The sequence below is a fragment of the Typopeltis vanoorti genome, chromosome 22 (assembly GCF_054136105.1).
Source record: "Typopeltis vanoorti isolate ZY-2024b chromosome 22, IOZ_Tvanoo_1.0, whole genome shotgun sequence".
In the NCBI taxonomy this organism is placed as follows: domain Eukaryota; kingdom Metazoa; phylum Arthropoda; class Arachnida; order Uropygi; family Thelyphonidae; genus Typopeltis; species Typopeltis vanoorti.
The window spans coordinates 77,637,442-77,660,153 of NC_143570.1; the positions used below are offsets into that span (position 1 = coordinate 77,637,442).

General features: G+C 34.1%; 1 protein-coding gene across 3 annotated transcripts in view; it reads right to left on the reverse strand.

The window, feature by feature from the left end:
* The window catches only part of LOC150094500 (ecto-NOX disulfide-thiol exchanger 2), a 294,098-nt gene that overhangs the window by 108,498 nt on the left and 162,888 nt on the right, over positions 1 to 22,712 (reverse strand). For all 3 annotated transcript variants that reach the window (XM_090411781.1, XM_090411779.1, XM_090411780.1), the window contains exon 9: positions 17,328 to 17,540. In XM_090411781.1, the coding sequence (XP_090267907.1) occupies positions 17,328 to 17,540 (213 nt within the window). The remainder of the gene's footprint in view (positions 1 to 17,327; positions 17,541 to 22,712) is intronic.

The window sequence follows — 22,712 nt, forward strand, 5'->3', positions numbered from 1 at the left end:
GCTTTCATTTTGAAATTATGATTAAATAAACTCTTCTGTACTATGAAAAGAACTATGTCCTTGTTTCAAGCGCTGTAATGGTGACTCACAATAGTGGACTTGTGGGGAAGTGCTCTATTGTATTTCAGAGAATGTGCAAAAGTGAAAAGAATATTATCAAACATCACTCTGTTCAAAGTTTATTTTTCACTTGGTTTCGACCTTTATTGAGGTCGACCTCAATAAAGGTCGAAACTAGTCTGGGTAGTGGCCCTTCCCTTAATGCATAACATTAGACATATCCGCAAGGAGATGTGTTTTGCATTATGGGAGATACTGAGATAGAAGAGATAGTAGCTTGCACTACCTTATCCCAGTCCTGAAGATACTTTCAGGCACAAACTTTGTTTGCTCACACTTGGATAAAGGATTAAACTAAATTTATCACTCTGTTCAACCTATTCAGGAGTAGGAAAGGAACACAGCAGGAAAAAAAAATTGTGGTATTTCTGTGTACTTCTTTCTAAGGAACAGAAATTAAATTGTTAGAAATAGAAGACAGAGAGGATATCCTCATATAAAGAGATAAGTATGAAGTTTTTTGTATTATTAATCCATATGGGATTTATTTAGTTGAAACTGGAAGAAACTTTATATAGGATTCTCAGTCTTATAAGTTACTGAAATTGTTTATGTGTTTGATTTCTTCATCAAAATTTTATTGCCTTATGTTGCTGTCATATAAACAGCAGTTTTTGTGTTAGTCTTTCTCCTGTGTGAATTCAAGAAGGAATAAAAGTTTGTGTAGGAAACAAGAAACTGGAAATCCATATAAGATATCTCTTGGCTTATGAAAATTGAAGGGAAGCTGTGTACTAGGTGTTTTTCGCGTTGTTTGAGGTTGTGATTTGAAGAATATATTGGTACTTGCATAGTTAAGTAGTAGATATTATGTACATATTTGTGTTATTTGTAAATTAAATTTTTTTATTTTGGTTATAAAGTGTATGAAGACTCAATTCCTTAATGGTTTATTTAGAAGATACAATATTTATGTGTTACTCTGGAATACGAATCTGTGCAAGTCAAATTTGTACTTTAATTCAAATGTTTTCTTTTTATTTTGAAATTAAGAGTTAAATCACCTGGAACAGAAGGATTAATTATTTAAGGTGCAGCTTGATAGGATTATATACACAAAAGAAAGAAAGAAAGTAAATACCCTCACACCTATACTGCCATATATCATGGTCAGAGGTTGAAATCCAGATGATTGGAGTATAAGTCTCATATTACCCCTACCCCAAAAAAGGGAAAATGAGAATCATAGAGGAATTTCCTGAATAAGTACTTCAGGTAAAATTTATGCAATCATACTTGAGAAGAGGCTAAGGAACATTGTGGAAGGGAAACTTATTGAAGAAGACGAGTTCAGGCCAAATAGTAGTTGTCAATTTTTCACTTTAAGACAAATAGATGAGAAGTCATGGAAATATATCAGCAATCTGTGTTTATGTTTTGTAGATCTAGAAAAGACATATGACCAAGTTTTAGAGAAAAGTTATTAAAAAAAAAAAAACTGCAGATAATATGGTGTCAACAGGACACTATATCAAGCAGTAGCCTATATTTGAGTTATAAGTTAGCATTTAGAATTGAAGGAGGTACAAGAAGCTAGCTTGATATAAAATCAGGTAAGAGACCAGGTCACACTGTCTTGCAGCTTGCAGATGTAAACTATAGATTAAAATACACAAACATTATTCAAGAAAAAATGAAAGAATTTGAGAACTAGAAACAAACCTTGAAGAGTCAGTGGAAAATTCTGAAGAAAGCACTGATTGATTCAGCCAGAGAGGATGTGGTGAGGTTGTCTGCAAGGATAGAAAAATCAGGACCGTATGGTGGACACAGAAAATTAAAGAGGCAATGAAGAAAAAGAAGAAAGCATATCAAAAGTTCCTGGCAAATAAGTCAGCTTGTGAGACAAATGTAAGAAAGTTACATACTGTGTAAAACTAGCTAAACAAAAGTCATGGGAAGACTTTGGTAAGAACACAGAAAATAAATATCAAGAAGGTGGCAAGATATTCTGGAGGTTGTTGAAGAAGCTCATAAATGGAGAAAAGAGTGCTGTAAAAGGAATTAGAGATGATAAAGGTGGCATGAAAACTGGAGAAAAAAAAAGATATCCTTGAAGTGTGGAATAATTACCTCGAAAAATTACTAAATGAAACAAGCAGTCATAGCACAGTGGTAAAAAACACTCAACAGGCATGCAGTCAGGAATACGTATCCATACTTGAAGTAGAACAAGCCATCAAAGGCCTGAAATGTGGAAAGGCAATCTGGTCGATGATATTCGACCAGAAATGCTCAAGTATGGAGGTATAAGTCTCACAGTATCTGCACTGCATAGTTCAGAAGGCCTGAACAATGGGACAAATTCCAGATGATTGGAGTAGAGCTCTCATTGTACCCATATATAAAAAGGGAAAGAAAACTGAATGTGAGAATTACAGCGGTATTTCTCTACTGAGTGTTCCTGGTAAGATATATGCAAGTATACTTGAGAAACGGTTGAGAAGAATTGGGGAAGAGAAGCTTGGTGAAGAACAAGCTGGATTCAGGCCAAATTGAGGCTGTCAAGATTAGATTTCACTATACGACAGATAGTTGAGAAATCATGAGAATAAAACAAAGATCTGTAGATCTGGAAAAGACATATGACAAGGTGCCAAGAGAGAAGCTATTCAATACACTACAGTTATATAGTGTCAATGGGGCATTATATCAGTCAATACTTAGCCTTTATTTGAGTTAAGTCAGCAGTTAGAATTGAAGGAAGATGGTTTAATGTTAAATCTGGTGATAGACAAGGATGTACATTATCCTCTCTGTTATTCATTATCTATATGGGTCACATTATGAAGGAAAGTAATATTAAACCTGATATCAAAATTAGAGATGTTAATGTCAACTCCTTGCTTTATGTGGACGATGTTATACTTCTAAATAAATCTGCTAGAAGTCTGCAAGATTCCTGAGAATGAAAAAAAAAAAAAAAAAAAAAAAGTAGAGACAAGGTTGCATATTTATCTTTAGATGAAGGAAACTGGGTGGATAATTTGTTAATAGGTGTATAAGTGGCTGTAAGATCATATTTCTTTAGAATTCTCGAAATTGGTTCTGAAATCCTGGAAATGTAAGGAATTGGAACTCGATGTATTGAATCTTGGTTGTTGTGTGTTGGTTTGTAAGAATCGAAAAGATGTTGTGTACTCTTTTCGGAGAAGCCATTTAGTTTCATGTGATGTTTGATAATTGAAAGTTCCTTCTGTAATAAATGAGAAGTTGAACAGTTAGTTTTTGCTCGTCAGATTAAACATTTTGTGACTCCTGTTTTTTGACAAGGGTGATGAGCAAATTCTTTGAGAATATAACGACCTGTGAAAGTTGGTTTTCTGTAAACTGTTGTTGTAAGAATACCAGAAGGTGAACGGATGAGAAGGAAGTCTAAAAAGGATAACTTGTTGTCTTTTTCAATTTCCATGGTATTTATACAAGGATGTATGGAATTGATACTGCTTAAAAAGGAAGGTAAGGAGTTTCTGTCGTGAGGCCATATAGCAAAGATGTCATCTATATATCTAACCCAAAAGGATGGTTGAGGGAATATAGATGAGAACAGGACTTCTAGATGTTCTAAATAAAAGTTTGCGAGAGCAGGAGAGAGTGGACTTCCCATGGCTGTTCCTTCCACTTGGTTGTAAAATTTATTTTGACATAAGAAATATCCAGAGTGCATTACAAAATCAAATAGTTTTATATCTTTTGGGAAGATGTCAGCTAGTAATACCAAAGTCTCTTTGAGAGGTATATTCGTATATAAAGATTCTAAATCAAAGGCAACCATAAGATCTGTAGGTTGTGAAGAGAAGTTTTTTAATTTATTTAAGAAATCAGAAGAGTTTTTCAAAAAAGAGCATGAGTTGCCAACGTGTGACTTCAACAATTTAGATAGATATGTGGCTATGCGATAGGTAGGAGAATCAATACAATCCACTATGGGGTGAAGAGGAATATCTGTCTTATGTATTTTTGGTAGACCATAAAACCTGGGAGGCTTTGCAAAATGAGTTTTTAGTCTTTCAATAGTGTCTATATCTAAACTTATGACCTCATCTAGAAGGGAATTTAATTTCTTCAGTTGTCTGTTGGTTAGATCGTAATTGAGTTCCTGGTATGTTGAGTGATCTCGAAGTAAAAGGGAAAGTTTTCTTCTATAGTGTGAAGAGTCCATAATTACTGTAGCTTTTCCCTTGTCAGCTTTGGTAATGATGAGGTGACTGTTGTTTCTTAAGGAACATATAGCTTTCTGTTCAGAAGGAGATATGTTCGAAGGAGGAAGCTTGGCTTTAAGTAGCGAAGAAGCAACTTCTAAATGGAGAGCATTAGCTTTTTCACTTGACAGCTGAATGAGGTTTCATTTGATATTAACTAGAAAATCTAGAAAGCTATACGTTCCTTAAGAAACAACAAAGTTGAACTTAACTGTTCAACTTCTCATTTATTACAGAAGGAACTTTCAACTATCAAACATAACATGAAACTAAATGGCTTCTCCGAAAAGAGTACACAACATCTTTTCGATTCTTACAAACCAACACAGAACAACCAAGATTCAATACGTCGAGTTCCAATTCCTTACATTTCCAGGACTTCAGAACCAATTTTGAGAATTCTAAAGAAATATGATCTTACAGCCACTTATACACCTATTAACAAATTATCCACCCAGTTTCCTTCATCTAAAGATAAACGCTCAACCTTGTGTCTACCTGGTGTGTATCAAGTTCCTTGTAATTGTTATCTTTCTTACTTTGGATAAACTGGACGTTCCATAGAAAAAAGAATTCAAGAGCACCAGTCATCAATTCAACACAACAAACCTGAGAAATCTGGATTAGCTCAGCATGGATTAGAAACAAACCACAACAACCTTTGGTCCAAGACTCTCCTCCTACACAGATGTCGCTACAAATTTGAATGTTTATTTAAAGAAAGTGTAGGGGCCTTAATTCAACGTCCTAACTTGAATCGTAATGACTGTATATCTACATCAAAAATTTGGGAAAGTTTAATCAGGATAACACATTTTTTTTTTTTTTTAATCAGTATAATGTTATTTAAGATCATTATATGAATTTCTGAATGAATATCTTTAATTATGTTTTTTTTTTTTTTTAAATATTTACTGTTCTAATACTTAGCGATATGACATCACGCAGCTCGTTCTATGTATGAATGATCAATTGTTTGTATTCCACTTTGTTTTTTAAAACTATTCCTATGTAGCCACTTTAGATGGTCTGTAATATTCAGACCAAAATATTTGGCAAATTAAATATTATTCTTGTGCTAATGTGTATATATTTCTAATCATTATGTCACAAGTACCATTAAAAAATCACAACTTATCTTGTTATGTATTGAATTGATTTTATTCACAAATGATTTTAGGTTTTCTAAGCTGTCTTGCCATATAATGAAAATATCATCTACATATCTCCAACATATAGATGGTCTAGAGGAGATTGTGGAGAGAATTTCTTTTTCAAGTTTTCCCATTAAAAGGTCTACACAAGATGGTGATAGCGGGCTTCCCATTGCTAGGCCTTCTAATTGTTGGTATATAGCAGTGGTGTTCAACCTTTTTGACTACGCGAGCTACTTTTCTATAAAAAGTTATTCGGCGATCTACTCTCTTATATAGATCACGTTCCCTCAACCTGATATCTGATTACGCACAAATAAACAACTAAAAAAAAATACAAAACTAAAAACTTTATGTATTTAAAAATTTATTTTATCACTTTTAATTAATTTAATACAACAAATATTTTAATACAACAAAAAAACAAAACAAATATATTGGAATAAAATATTTATTTCTCTATTTTGGAAAACCAAAGTTAGAAAAAACAACTGATTTATTACAAATTCACAAGTTACAGGAAACTGGTTGATTAAAAAAAAAAAGAAAAAAAGTAAATGGGAAATTTGGCTTTGTTTGGACCTAGCAATATTTTCATAGTCAAGTTGGTACGAAGAAGTGGCCAATCGCAGACAATCATCCAAATGACCATTTGTAATTTGATTTCTTAATTGATTTTTTATGACGTCACATTTGAAAAAAGTGGATTCTCACAAGCATGTCGATCTGAAACATGACAGAATTTTTCGCGCAATATCAGTTAATATTGGGAATTTTTCATGTGCATACTTACAAACGATTTCATTGTTTACTGATTTTAAATGTAAACTATTCTGAATGTTTATTATCTCAAGTTCTACTTCAGCTTGGTTTATATCAAACAGCCCACTAATTTTATTTGAAATTTCTGTGATGTTCAAGTTTTCTTATAATGGATTATTGATAAAAGATACAATCATTTCAATTTTATTAAAATCTTTAAATCTTGAATTTATTTCTACCTGAACTAATTCTATTTCACGAATAAATTCTTTTAAATCATAGCGAAGCATTTCTTGATTTTGTTCAAAAAATTTTAATAAATATGGGAGATGTCTAAATTCGCGGTAATTTATTTTTTTCTTTAATAAAAGTAAGTATTGTTGGAAAGTTTTTATTGAACTTAATATGTCAATTAAATTTTTATCTCTACCTTGTAACTCTAAATTTCATACAGAAATCTACTAAAAATGATAAGTGTAACAACCATCTTTTATTACTCAATTGTGGATAAATATCTACTTTTTCATCAAGAAAAGTTTCTATATCGTTAATTAATACAAGAAATCTTTCTAAAAATTGACTTCTGCTGAGCCAGCGAACATTTTTGTACAATAGAAGTTCCCTATCATCATCTGCTTGTAATTTAAATAACCGCCATTGCAGGGCTTTTCCTCGAACAGAATTTACCATTTTAAATGTAATATCCAAAACATCTTTTGCATTTAATCTTTTACTACACAGTGCTTGTTGGTGAATAATACAGTGGTACGTTAAAAAATTGGGATATTTGTCATCGTTTTTACATAATGAAATGAAGCCTGATTTATTACCTATCATTGCAGGAGCACCATCAGTAGTAATAGACACAAGTTTAAAAAGTGGAAGTTTGTGTTGTTTCACAAATTCATCAAATGCCAAAAAAATGTCTTCTCCCCTAGTCCTTCCCAATAATGGTATAATTTTCAAAAGTTCTTCTTTACTTGAATAATCTTGAAATACCATGCAAATAAATATCATTAACTGAGCAATATCAGTGAAATTGTTTGATTCATCAAATTGTAATGAAAATGCAACACACTGGTGAATGTCTGACATTAACCTGGCCTGGAAACTTTTCTCTGACAATTGGAAACTTGTCGGCAGCCTAGAAGTGGACTCTCTCTCTAGCGATGTCTCAAACCGAGAAGCTCCTTTCTGGAAGCGGGAAACTCCTCTCTCAAGCAACGTGGATCCAGGCAGTCTTTCTGATGGCGACTCTGGACCAGGCGGCCTCCTCTCTGACAGCAATTCTGTAACCGGGACACCTTCAGCTTGCTTCAGTCCCTTTTTATTAGGCCTCCTCTGAGACCTCGCATGAAGTTTGGCAACCCCCAAAGAATCGGTATGAGTCTTTCATCTTAAGTTTCAAGTTCGGCACGCCTTTGGTTCTCCTCCGCTTTCTTCTGATTGTAAGTTGCCGGCCATCAGAAAGTTGTTTGAACTCTTCCTGACTGACTTTGGAGATGTTTACACTTAGAGCCTGCAAGCCTTTCTCATATATACAAGTTTCAATAACAATCTTTCTAATGCTGCCATGTACAGCTTCAGCGACAAAAACATTGCCTTTGTTTTTAACACTCTAACATATTCTTATTAAAGCAGCATATACAGTTAGCTTCAAAAGAGTTATTCACAAAAACATCTAATACAAACTATACTGAGACAAACAAAGTTTATTTTTTTTTACAATATTCACATGGGACTTAACCTAAGTAAAAAATCGATGTAATGTGCTTTGGAATATTTAATATTTAAGCTACAATCGAGTTTTTACACTTTGCTTATAATCGTATTCACTCGGCTCGCTGTTTGACTTCCACTGATCCAAATTAATTCATTTATTAGGACTTATAAGAAAATTACTGATTTGACAATTTTAACGAAAAATAAATAAACAATAGCAAATACACATAAAGCGAATTAAAAATAATACAAAATAATGATAAATAAAATATGTTTTTGGTTTTAATAAAATTTGTAAGGAGGAATACACAAGAGATCGACCAAAAAAATCGCTCCGCGATCGACAGGTTGAACACCCCTGGTATATAGTATTGTTAACCTTGAAGAAATTAGACTGAAGGCAGTGTCTAAACATCTGTGTGATGTCTAGAGGAAAGAGGTCATGAATGATGTTTATTACCTCTTCTACTGGTACACTGGTGAAAAGGGATACAACATCTAGACTGGCTAGCATGTCCGTTGGTGCAATCTTAATGGCTTGGAGTTTATTTACAAAGTGCTGACTATTCTTGATATAGGATTCTGTTGATCTTATTTTATTATTTAATAAGTTTTACAAGATGCTTGGCCAAAAGGTAAGTTGGGGATGACCTTCCATCAACGATTGGACAAAGAGTCTTGCCTACATCGGACAAACTTCACGAAGTTTAGAGATCAGACAAAAAGAACATGTTAGTGATGTAAACCACAACAGAAGTATTTCTTCCGGCTTAGCACATCATTTCTGTACCTCCACACGATAGAGTGGCAAAACAGCTCCATGCCATATTTGGATGACGACTACAGACATCGTTTATTCAAGGAAGCCACAATAGTGTTAATAACCGGTGGAAACCTCAACAGAAATCAGGATACTATTCTGAACAGTTTGTGGAAAAACCTGTTCCTCTCTCTAAATCCATCTGAACTACAGCTAGTCAGTAATCATATTACGCATTTACAACAAACACACATGCGTAATAATGAATAAGAACAATAAGTCCTCTCAGTCTCTGTCACGCAAACATGTAACCTTAGCTACTAGATTGTTTACAACGTTTTTATGTTCCTTTCAATTTGCATTTACTAATTTTTTTATGCTTTTCCATCAACACCTTGAAAAAACTATACAGTTTGCTAGCGAAACTGGTAGGCAAAGAATGCAAGATGTTTGTACACATTACAATATGGTCAGTATTAAAACAATAATTCAGTCCTGAAGATATTTTCAGGCGCAAACTTTGTTTGCTCTCACTGGGATAAAGGATTAAACTAAATTTATTATAGTCTAACCTAGTGAAAAATAAACTTTCAACATCTTCCTCTAAATCCAGAGTAATTTAATAAAAAAAAGGTGGCAAACCTTTTGGCAACTCCTACAGGTAAAGATGACCTTGCTACTGCTTCTGCCTGGTATCTCCAACTCTGGGCCTGGCTCCCACTGAAGAGACCTCAATAAAGGTCGAAACTAGTCTGGGTAGTGGCCAATCCCTTAATGCATAACAGTATACATATCCACAAGGAGATGTGTTTTGCATTATGGGAGATACTGGGATAGGCGTGTTGGTAGCTTGCTCCACCTTTGCTACGAGTTGCCTGGTGTTGTACTACTTACCCAGGTAAGATAACAACACTATATTCAGTCCTGAAGATATTTTCAGGCGTAAACTTTGTTTGCTCTCACTGGGATAAAGGATTATACTAAATTTATTATTAAAACAATAAGTTTGTATGTTTAATTTTCAAACGACCAAATATGTTTAATTTAAAGATCTGATAATGTTGGAGTCTTGACAGGAAACAGACTGATTTGGAGGAAAATTGTAGATAGGAAGTTAGTAATGATGTAAATTTTTCATTTAGTTCTATCATATCCTGTACACCCCTTGAATTTTATTGTATGAGACAATAAAAGATCAGTAGAAAAGCTCTGCTAATGCATCATCATCATCAGGAATTGATGATGATTAAAATTGGATATCCAATTTTAATATCTGGTAAAGAGCTGTTAATCTAAGCTTTTTACTTCAAGGAGATGTTATACTCAATTAAATCAAGTTTCTGAGGGGATGTGAAGATATGATTGTACTACACAAAAAAGTTACATGATTACTAACTTCCTATCAACAATTTTCCTCTATGTTAATCTTGTTAAACTGGGGTTCCAATTTTAATTTAATACTTGTATTCATATATATATATCTTCTGTTCTGACTTGCCCCCTTTAGTAATTTCTTAATCTAACATCAGTGAGTTATGTCTTCACTATCAATCTAGGCCGATGAGCAATTTTACAAGATGTGCACGTGGGCTATGAAGACAAAGGAAATGTCGTTAATTAGTGCCAATTCCTTTGTTTCAATTCTGGTACTGGTTCCTTGTTAATTTTAGGGAAAATTTATATTTATACTGCACCACCCTAAAATGTACTTGATGAATATTTATTCATGGAACCAAAATCTAAATCAGCACACTGTATAGTAATTCTTAAACACTTAGTAAAGTATTCTCAATTAATCTCACTGTTAGGATTTATCTCGCAATCGTAGCCCCCTATTTTATGTTTGTTATTCTTACCTCCTACCTTGGTTCGAACTTTTATGAACGGTTCAGTAAAATGGAAATCAAGCAAGTCTTCATATTCATTTCAAAAGAAATTAACATTTAATTCACTGAATAGACATAATACATGTTATAGGAAATTTTTACTGATATAAAATTAATCTTGATAATATTGGAAAGTGAGTAGTTTCACTTATGATTGCTAAATCTCCTTTAACATATTAGATCATAAATTCATACCATTAATTCTAACAAAAATCTAACTCTCATCTATATATGACACCATTAAAGGCTATTCTTTCTATAATTCACATACATTCACAATTATCTTCACACTATTATTCCAATTAAAGTATAGAGTTCCTAAGTTTCATCAGCATAACTCCTAAAGTTCTTTCAATGAGGGCTCAGGCCTGAGTTGAAGATTTCCTATATCCAATTATTGTCCCCTACACAATTTTACATAACAAATAAGAGTCTACATTACCAGTAGTTGGGGATGCACTAGGCCTTCATGTGTATCTCTACAGCACCTTCAATTTCCAGATTACTTTTCAGATTTACCTCGGCTTTTCTACACATCAGTTGAATTCAGACATGACACATCACTGATGGGGGAAGCAATTCTGCCTCCCCGCTCGCTCATCAATCGGCTGGGCATGGGTCTTCGATCTCTGGCGTGATCTGGAACTTTACCATGTCAGGTCATTTCATAGCCTAGAACTGCCCACGGACACTGCTGCTTGCTGCGATGACCTCACAATGGACTTCTCCACCGATGACCACTCCAGTACAGGGAACGAGGAAAAAAAGCCACAAGCTGGTTTTAAAACGCATGCCTTATGTTTCTTGCCTACGTCATCCTGATTTCTCCCTTTCCTCATGGCGCATCACTCCATTCAGCACCTAGTGCCAATCTCTTCCCTAGCGAGTTCTTCGGAGGACATCCGCATGCACATTCTATTAGGTGCACGTGTATGACTTCAGGCCATTGCTGTATAATCGGATTGTCCTTTGCCTTCAACATTGTAATAGCACTTACATAGATTACACATAGTTCAAACTTCACAAAACACTTAATTATTTTCAATATGATGCATTAGATAAAACTTTCTTAAATATTAACGTAACTCATAAATTACAATTGGTTATTTTTCTCTTGATCTATTAATATTGGCTCCGGAATTGAAAAACCGTGTTAAATCTGAATGAAGGTAAAGGTTTTGAGTTTTCCTTTCATTCAGAGTATAACAATCTGTTATCTGAAAAACTCTAATATTACCAAATCTTATATTATCTTCTAAGATAAGAAAAGGATAGCTACTTTTGAGATGTGTGTTACAGAATGCTGCTTAGGATATCATATACTGAAAGCGTACAAATGAATGGGTGTTAGAAAAGATCAGTAGAACTTTAAGGTTTCTTAAGGATATTGACAGAAGAAAGTCAAAATATTTTGGACACATTGAAAGGATGGAAGGAGGACTTCTCAGAACAGTAACAGAAAGTAAAGTTCCTGGAAAAAGAGGAAGGGGAAAACCATCAATAAGATGGATGGATGGTGTGTGTGGTGCGACTGATCAGAGAATTGCAGCCTCCACAAAAGTATACAACAGGACTACATGGCTAGGCCTGGTGTGGCATATCACTGAGCATCGGAGTGAAAATACGGCATCTGTGGATGCCCAGTGAAGATGGATGGCACTTGTTACTCTATCAATCCATATCGCGGTTTTCCTCTGGGTTATTTTCCCTGCTATTCTGCCAAAGAACACTTATTTTGTTCCCATGTTTAAGTGTGCATACCACCTGAGATTAGCTCTGCTAATACATTAGTGTATTAGCAGAGCTAAAATTCTTGAATGCTAAAAAAATGCCAAGTTCTTCATTATTTTATGAAGAACTTGACATTTGATGTTATCTGTTCACTCCCCTAATATTTCTCAGAACTCTCATATCAGTGATATCTAGTCTTGAATCAAGTGTTTTATTTCTAACTCAATTCTCAGATCCATAAGTAAAAATTGTTTTTTACTTATGGATACAGTTAGTTTTGTGTTTTGACTAATTTCTCTCTTATTCCATAAAATTTATTCAGTTAACTTCCTACCAGAGATGCTTAAGGGTCAAAGCTGTATAACTGGAAGGAGAACTCCATGTAGCCTTTTAAGAAATGAAGAGAACTGAATGGAGCTTCCAACCTAACGTCCAATCTTCACCTTCTCATAGTGAGGATTGGACTCTCTTAGGTATCTACCTGGATACTGAATGAATGAGGATGGGCTGACAATTTGGGATTTAGATGACCAAATTGTATTCTTACTGGCTTAAAACCACAATGTAAATTTACTGCACAAAATGACGGAATTTCATGCTGATTAGGGTGTCGCCTGGTTAAACAAGGCCCCCATTGTTTTTGTCAGGGAATCTGGTAGAACAGTGAAAAGTCATATACTGAACATGTCCTAACTCAACATCAACAGAGTTCAAGATTGGTACTATCAACATAAGAAGCATTAATCGAAAAGAAATGGAATTAGTAGAAGTGGATAAGTACCAGATCGACATAACAGGCATGACTGAAACAAAGAAGACAAAAACAGGTGAGATCTTTCTAAGCAACAAATACAAAATGTTATATTCAGGCAATAACAATCAGGAAAAAGAGGGAATAGCTATAGTATTCAACACTAAATATGAGGATAATCTTCTTGAATGGCAGGCATTATCATGTAGAATGATGTGGGCAAAATCAGAATGGGGAACTGGAGAATGGGACTTAATTGTGCTTATGGTCCCACAGAGGGTTCTACCCAGGAAGAAAGGAGAAATTTTTTGAGATATTAGAGAAGGCAGCTGGACAATGAAATAGGAAAAGTTGGTCCTTGTTAGAAATTTAAACAGCAGAGTAGGAAATGATTACAAGACATAGAAATGTTTTGGGAAAATTTGGAGAAAAGCCCAAAGCTAATAATAATGGTAAATGTCTGCTGGATTTGTTTTCGGGACATGGATTAGTTATTACTAACACCATGTTCCAGCATAAAATTGTGCACAAATTCACATGGAGAGAAGATGCAAAAAATAAGAAAAGTCTCATTGACTATGTTTGAGCTAATAGTGACATTTTCCCATTGGTTCAGGATACAAGAGTATACAGAGGATTTGAAATAGGAAGTGATCACTAGTTAGTTATGAGCAGGATAAAATTGAATTTCATATTGAAAAGAAGAGTATGTATGTAAGAAAGTTTTAAAATGAATCAAGGTTGCGCAGCTTTCAGAGATGAACTGTAGACTCAAATACATAAACATTATTGAAGAAAAAATGAAGGAATATCAATAAGAAAATAACATAAAAATCATAAAATTTCTTAATTATGGAAAATTGAACCATAACACAGAAAACGGTGGAATGATGTTCCCTCTTTATGACGAACCAAACCTAGTATGAATAAAACTCAAAGAACCCTGTAAAATACTAACCCATCAACTCGACCCCAACAAAAATAACCAGATACTGGATACAGAAACCAGCAAGAATGTAACCATAGACCAATATTAAAGTAATATTCCTCAAAAAAAATGGACAACACAAATTTAGAGAAAGAAACTCTGGTGAATAGCTACTGATATAGTTCCAAATACATATATGTTGTATTTATTTATGGATTTCTTTATTTTTTCCTCTATCCCTCAAAAAAGATGTTAGGGTCAAGGGTTGATCAAAGCTGTAATGTAGCAAACCAGATGAATCATTATGTAGTTTATGTCCCTATATATATAAATAAGTATTCCTGATGATATAAAAGTAAATATGGTGAATAGGCTATTTTATTTTAATTTAAAGTTGTTATTCCAACATGGTAGAGTTGTCTTCATAAGCTTTTATATAATGAATGCTGATCTGAATGCTGAGGGTGGGAGGCCAAGGACTCATTGGATAGATTATATCCAAAACCTTGGGTGGACACGTTTGGGAAATCCCACCAGAACACATGAGCTTGGTGGCAGAGGATCGTGACCATTGGAAGTTCCTCTTGCAGCTGTTGCCCCCACAACCCAATTAGGAAAGGTGGGCCTTGAAGATGTATGTATGTATATGCTGATCATTGTAACAATGAAAGAAAGTAATTTTGTATGTCTAATATCTATTTCCTACTTTGCTGTTTAGATCTTCAACAAGGACCAAACTTTTTTCTTGCATCAACTGCCTTTTCTAATGACTTAAAAAAATTCCTGTGCTTCTTCCTTAGTAAAACCATCTAGAGACCAGAGATAAATAAATCTTATTTTCTGGTTCCACATTTTGATGTTTGCTGACATTACTCTACTTGATGCTGCCTGCCATTCAAGATTATTTTCATGTTTAGTGCTGAATACTATAGATACTCCTTCCTTTCCCCAATCACCATTGGATAAATATAACACACTGTATTTGTTAAGAACTGCACATTTATTTTTTCTTCTTTGTATCAAGCAAAACCAGTTATGTCGACCTGATACTTCTCAAATTCTTCTACCACTTCCACTCCTTTTCTTTGTAGTTCTTTCATGTTGAAATGTTATTGTTTTATAAGAACCAATGTTAAATGCTCAACCACAATTAATTTCATAGATGATGGATAATAACCAAAACGCTTGTATGTTATGTAATTTAACTACATATGGTCTAATTTTAAAATTTCAAAAAATTTCTTGTTTCTTTTAAGTGGTTAAAATTATTTATGTAGAACTAACTAATGGCAAACAAACTATCAGGGGAAAAAAAAAAAAAAGAAGCAAAGAACGAACAAGCATCAATCATGTTCTAAATGTCTTCTGATAATCAGAAGATATAGAGCATGTCTATCAGTCTGTTTTCAGAATTCAAATTATGTTAACATTAGCTGATGGTACCCTTCCATTAAAGAAAAGAAGACAACCTTTTCAATATAAATAATAAATTACATGAAACCTCAAAAGTCTGGTCTGGCACAACACAATATCCAGTGGGATAAAGCTCATCTTCTCCACAGATGCAGGTTTAGATGTGAAAGCCTTTTCAAAGAAAGTTGCGAAGCCTTTTACATCGGCCAAATCTGAATTGGAACAATCATCTCTCCCAAAAGTTTGGGAGATTCTTATCTTATATAACCATCAAAAATGTTTACTAATATTTTTATTAATATTAATTTCTAGCATGGGGGCAACAGTTTTTAATTGGTAAACCACCGACTGCTGTATGTACTTTTGTAATCCAGTTCCTTTGATTACTTGTTTCTACGTACTGATGATGTACTGTTATTTTCAGTACGAAATATCTGTATTTTCATTTCATTAAAGTTAATTACTGTGGTTATCGTGTAATTTATTATTTATAGTCATGTCATCATAGGTACCTTTAAAGATTAGACCTTTTCAATATGGTGGCTGGCTACATAAAATTAAAAAGAAACACTCAGGAAATAATTCGTGGACGTGGATTTTAATTACACGTTGGTGAATGCACACAGCTACTTACTTTTCTCATCATCATCAAATTCCTGACATGTGCCCTCAAGGGGCATACAGGATATTATGATAAGTACTGTGTGAAGAACTTGCATCATTATTAACTTCCTATCAACAATTTTCCTCCAAATCAATCTGTTATCTGTCAAGACTCCAACATTATAAGATCTTATATTTCTGTCTTCTAAGGCACTTTTTACTGTATCAATCCAGCTTGGTCTTCCTCTGGGTACTTACTTTCTCTTAACAAAAAAAAACAAGTAGTAGCCATTTTATTCAGCTATTCAGTGATGATATTCTTTGTACCAATTAGTTTCCAATAGCTGGAGATGGTAGTCTATTATGAATCAAAATATTATTATTATTATTACATAATGCCTCCAAGGAGTCCAAAGACTCAATGAGGGAGGGCACCTACTCTACAGCTCTCCATCTCACCACTCAATCCACCAACTACACCAATGCCATCTACTGCCGACCTCCTTATCCTGTGGCGAGGGTTGCAGCTGATTACTAGGGAGATAATGATGTAAGGTGGTTTCCCATTGCCTTCTTTGTCGTATTTTTTATGACTGTAGCCTGTGTGTTCACGGGTCCGGTTTGCCTGCTTGCAGGATGAAAAACCCCAGATAAACTGGTGGAAAAAACCCTGTTGTCCACACCCAAGACCGGCTAACTTGGCTATGGCTGAGGAAGATCCTTAAGCTCCTTACATCATCAATGGGAATCGAACATAGGACACTCCTTCCACAGGCATATGGTTGCAAAGCACAAAGCCACCAGGCTAACCACACGGACTGCCAACCTCCACCACTAGTATTTTCACAGACAATCGCAAACATCCATGCTCAAGGTGGGATTCGAAGCAACACAGTCTTTTGGCTAGAGAGCGAATATGATAACCACTCGGCCAACCATCTCAGTGAAGTGATATTATGTACTGAACATGGTGAAACTAGTTTCAATCCATCACATATTCTGAGAAAGTGTTCACCAACAAACAGTTTCAGGACATGCTTTTATGATGTCATCCATGCTAGTAAATTCAGTTCAATACAGTACTTTTTTTTTTTTTTTTGAACAATTGCCATTTACAATAATGAGCTTAAAATGGTGTTATTGCTACAGTGCTTTGGCTGGAAATTTTTGGTACCTGTCACAAACTATTTTATTATGAAAGTGTTTGCTACACTAGGCATCTATTGTACACATAACACATTCCATAAATGAAATAGATTATAATAAAAACAAAACAGAATCCCTTCTGTACTTACACTGAATAAAAATTCCTTGCATTCTCTGCCTAAGAAGTTGCTTAGCTTTTCGCAGTTCATCTTCATATTCAACTTTTTCATTAATCAGGCGTCTAACATGACTATTAGTACTCTGAATCATTGAATAAAAATGACCAGCATTTCTTTTAGTGCACTCTCCTCTATCCAGCCATGTAATTAAAATCTGTACTGCTTTTTGAAAAGAATCCTCTCCTGTAAAAAGTGTTATTTTACTTTGTTAAAGACCATTTTTCAAAAGTAAATATTTTGACAAATATATCTAATACTAAGAGTAATACTAAGTAATATATCTAATTATTGAACAATCTATATTGCTACATTAGTTTTAGGCATAGCCACATGTGTATAAGGATAGTGTAATACAAAGACACAAATATTTTATAGAGCTGTATTTACATAAATATAAGAAATAAATAAATGGTGTGGTAACCTGCATCTGATCAGTTGCAAATTCAGACTAACTTTAGAAGCGTCAACTGACAGATAGTGAGAGAAGACCTGAGGTAGTGAGGGGAAGGAATGACTGAAATATATTTATTCAGGTATTATTAGTATAATTTACTTCACTTTTTTTTAAATAATATTTATTTTAAAATTTTAACTTGCATTATAAATCAAAAAACACAATTTTTTTTACTATTTTAAGTGAAAATTCACAACATTATTTTGTAGGTTTTTTTTTTTTTTTTTTTTTTTTTTTTTTTTTTTGAGTAGAGAGGGATAAATTAAATACAAGGATAGTTCCTCCATGCTTTGGAACTGCTCATGAATCTGATTCATCACAAATATCTCTGGATATTTGTACAGAGATTATTACAAATCTGCTGGTCTGTTTGGCTGAGTAGTTAGCATACCCACTCTCCAACCAACAGATCACAGATTCAAATTCCACCATAGGCATGGTTGTTTGTGATTGTCTTTAGGTGGGAGATGAATTTCACTGCCCAGTGTGACACCACCACCACCACCACCCTGCTTATTGAAGGTGTGAAGAGGCTTGAAAAAGTTCCATTGTTGGTCTCTAGAGCAGGGTTCCAAGGCTATGTAAAAATCAATAAAATGCAGAAAAAATAAAAAAATAAATAATAATAATAAAAAAGTATATATATATATATATATATATATAGTCAATAAAAATAGAAAAAAATCATTAACCCTTGGTGTGAATGTACTATAGATATATAAAAATCTCTCATGGGTAGAAGCCACATAAAAAAAAAATAAAAAAATAAACAAATAAATAAATATATATATATATATATGAACACACACACACATATGTGTGTGTGTGGATGGTTGTAATAATAATGTATATAGGGGAATTGCTGTAGAGGGTAATGATGGAAAAACAAGAGATCATCCCTGGAAACTACAAAATCACATGTGATAAGGAAAGGAAATACTTTGCAAGGTGGGTAGTGAATGAGTGGAATGGAGATGTGGAAGTAATAACAACATACACCCAGCAATCTACTTCACCAGCATCTCAGACTATCTATATTACTAATCCTCTCATTGCCACATGATGCAAGTTAAAACTGCATTAATCATCATGAAGAGACACAAATTAGGTTTAATTACAAGAAGTTTGATAAATGTATTACCACTTATCTTATGATGAAAACAACCAGATATAGATCAATTATTCAGGGTGGCCATAATTCATGAAAGGGTTTAAAATGTGAATAACTCATACATAAAAAAAAATTCCAGATTCTGTATTTCACTATAAAAAATAATAAAAATAAATAAATAAATCGAATGCTTAAACCATTTCGTGATTTATGGCCACTCTGTATAATGAATTTATCAAAATGACCAAGTATGCTTATGATAAATACTACAAAATAGAAATGGTAAAAAAAATTATACATGCAATTTCTGGATCAATGACAAATTTAAAAATATTCTTATTATTGTACAGGCATCTCTGTGGAGTCTGAAGACTCATCAAGGGAGACCCAAACTATCCACATAATCTATCATACTTGAATCTATTAACAGACAAAACACTAACAACTGACTCTGGCAACCCATTCCATTAATTCACAACTCTACAAGTAAAAAATCTAGTCCTGATGCCCTTACTAACTACACTTTTACTCAACTTCCAGGGAAAGTGTTAAGTGCTGAAACATTTTCCCTGCATTGATCCTATAAAACCTTTTAAGTAACTTAAATGTGTCTATCATATCATCTCTCTTTTTTTCCTTAATATGATAAGGATGAAAGAAAAACTTTACTATATGCACAGCAAGAATTCATACAATCCAGTCTATGAAAATTAATTTTGCAAAATTTTGCCAAAACTTTCAAGGAAAAAAAAAATGTGCAAAAGCAAAATTCTTCCTAACAAAATGCTTCCACTGTTATGAAAGTCATAAGTATTCTTCCTATGTATATTTATCCTCTTCCAATTGATGCGACTTTTGTACAACACCCAAACCAGTCTATTGGTGAGCCTGCCACTGAGGGGGGGGGGGGCTATTCAATCAGAATACTTGCTATTCTAATCGAATAGCAAGTATTCTTGTTCAGATCTCAAAAAGATGCACTCTTAAGATCATCCAAGTCTATGCACCAACAAATAAGTCATACTGATGAAGAAATTGAAGACTTCTATCATAATGTATCCCAACTCTACAATAAAGGGAAAACATCATTTCAGAATTGTAATGGGAGACTTTAATGCTAGAATTGGTATACAACATTCAGACGAAAGCTCAATGGATATGGAATTTATTCCAAATTCTCATGCCATATCCAAAATTAAATTTTGGATATGGCATGAGAGACGATAGAGGGGCAAGGTTAATAGAATTTGCAGAAAAAGAAAACCTGTATATCATGAATTCCTTTTTCAAGAAAAAGAAAAACATAGGAAATGGACATGGAAAAGTCCAAATGGTAAAACTAGTGAATCCTCAGTTATCCTCAGCAGTAAGAAAATCATCTTTCAAGACTGTTCTGTTATAAACACCTTCAACTTTGGAAGTGACGATTGTCTGGTATGCAGTAAAATCCAAATAAACTGCCAAAAAGAAAGAAGAAAAATGTTTTGAAGATCAAAGCAAAGTATAGATGTATACAAACTCAACATTAAAAAAAGATATATTCCAATATGAACTAAACAATACATCTTATTATGACAATGGTGATCTATCAGAAAGTAATGACATCATTTCCCAAAACCTTTTACAATGCTCACTTGAAATAGCTGGTACCACAGAACAGAAAAATTTCTAAAGAAAAAAAACAACTTATGAAGAAATGAAGAGAAATGAAACAATCAATTAATCTACAGAACAAAATAGAATATATTGAATTGTGTAAAATGATCAGAAAACGTATCACAGAAGAAATATACTGAATTCAATTGTAAATTCATACAACAAACAATTGAAAACAAACCGCAGTCTCAAAAAAGTCAAACAGAAATAAACAGATGGTGGCTGTCAAACTACAAGATGGGACCATCACCAGAGATAGATATGCTATAGCAAAAAGAGATGAAGAATTTTACTCAATATTATATCAAGATGATAAATTAAATGAAGAAGAAAGAGGAAAAAAACCAACCATTTGGCTTCGTTATGTTGATGATGTGTTCGCTATTTGGCCACATGGCTCCGATGCACTCCTCTCCTTCCTAACACACTTAAACAACCAACACCCCAGAATCAAATTCACCCTGGAAGAAGAAAAAAACAACTGCCTTCCTTTCTTAGACACACTAGTCACCTGCCAGCCTGATGGAACCTTGGTTTTCTCAGTCTATAGAAAACCCACCCATACAGGCAGATACATTTACCAACAATCCCACCCCTGCTCGCAACAATATGGAGTCATTAAGACACTACACAACCGGGCTAAACTTATCTGTTCAAATGACAATGCCCTAACCACAGAACTAAACCACATTCTCAACACTTTCTCAGCCAATGGCTACCCCCCCCTCAAAACCATATAAAAAATTGGCATCCCTTATCCGCTCTACTAAAGACCAACCTCCCCCCCCCTAAACCTACCTGGTATATACCAGGTCCCTTGCAGCTGTAAGCTGTCCTACTTTGGCCAAACAGGCAGGACAGCAAATATCAGAATTTCAGAACACAAGGACTACATCCCGTTTCACCAATACAATATTTATGGTGGAAGAAAGCCACGATAATACACCGTAGTAAATACAAATATGAAAGGCTTTTCATGGAATCAGCTTCAGCCCTAAAAAACAATTCAAACCTCAACAAATTTGGCTGCATAAGACCGCCTCAAATTTGGGAAACCTACATCAGAAGACATTCAGCCCAATCGCCCAAGAATACCAACATTGCCTGCTAGGGAGAACCATCAGGACTTTAGGAGAAATAATAGCTTCCTGCTTCTTCCTCACTTACTGTTTGTTGTGCCTGCTTGCACGTGTCTTGGTTTTTAAGTTTCTTGAAAATGGCGACGTGACATTGCCGAAATATTGAAGTATATTCAAATTTATTTTAATGTATATCCAGTTGACGTTGTAATTTCCTTAAAATATTTAGTAAAAAATGCATAACCAACGTCTAAGCCTTTCCACGAGAAGAAGAAGACAACCATGAAACAGCTGTACCACAGATTCTACCAGAAGAAGTTATATGGAGCATCCAAAGCAGGGCAGGATGGAGTTAGAACTAAACTTCTAAAAACAGGTGGAGAAATAATCTACAAACTCCTAGCAAAACTATTTACTTTATACCTGAAGAAAAATGATGTACCAAGAACATGGAAGACGGCTGCCCTAATTCTGATAAATAAAAAAGGTGAGGTAGAAGACTTGACGAACTACCGACCTATCAGTCTATTATCAGTGGTTTACAAAAGTCTTAACTCATAGGCTTTGTGCGACTCTAGACCTAGCGCAACCAAAAGAATAGGCAGCTCTTTCGAAGGGGCTTTAGTACAATGGACCATATTCAAGTTGTATAGCAGATTATTGAACGGTGTAATGAATATCAATTACCACTATGACTTGGTTTTATTGACTATGAGAAAGCCTTTGATTCACTTAAAACTTGTGCAATACTTAAAACATTATGAAACCAACAAGTGGAGGATCCATACATCAGGACCATCAAATCAGTATACACCAATGCCACAGCAGCAATTCATTTTAGTGAGAACATCTCTTCTGTGAAAATACAGAGAGGTATAAGACAGGATGACACAATATCTCCAAAATAATTCACAGCATGCCTAGAAGAAATATTCAAACTTCTTGATTGGGAAGGGAAAGGTATGAAGATAAATGGAAGATATTTAAGTGTAAATGGCTTTGCAGATGACATACTTATCTTTACTTCAACTGTGCATAAATTACAGACTCGCATC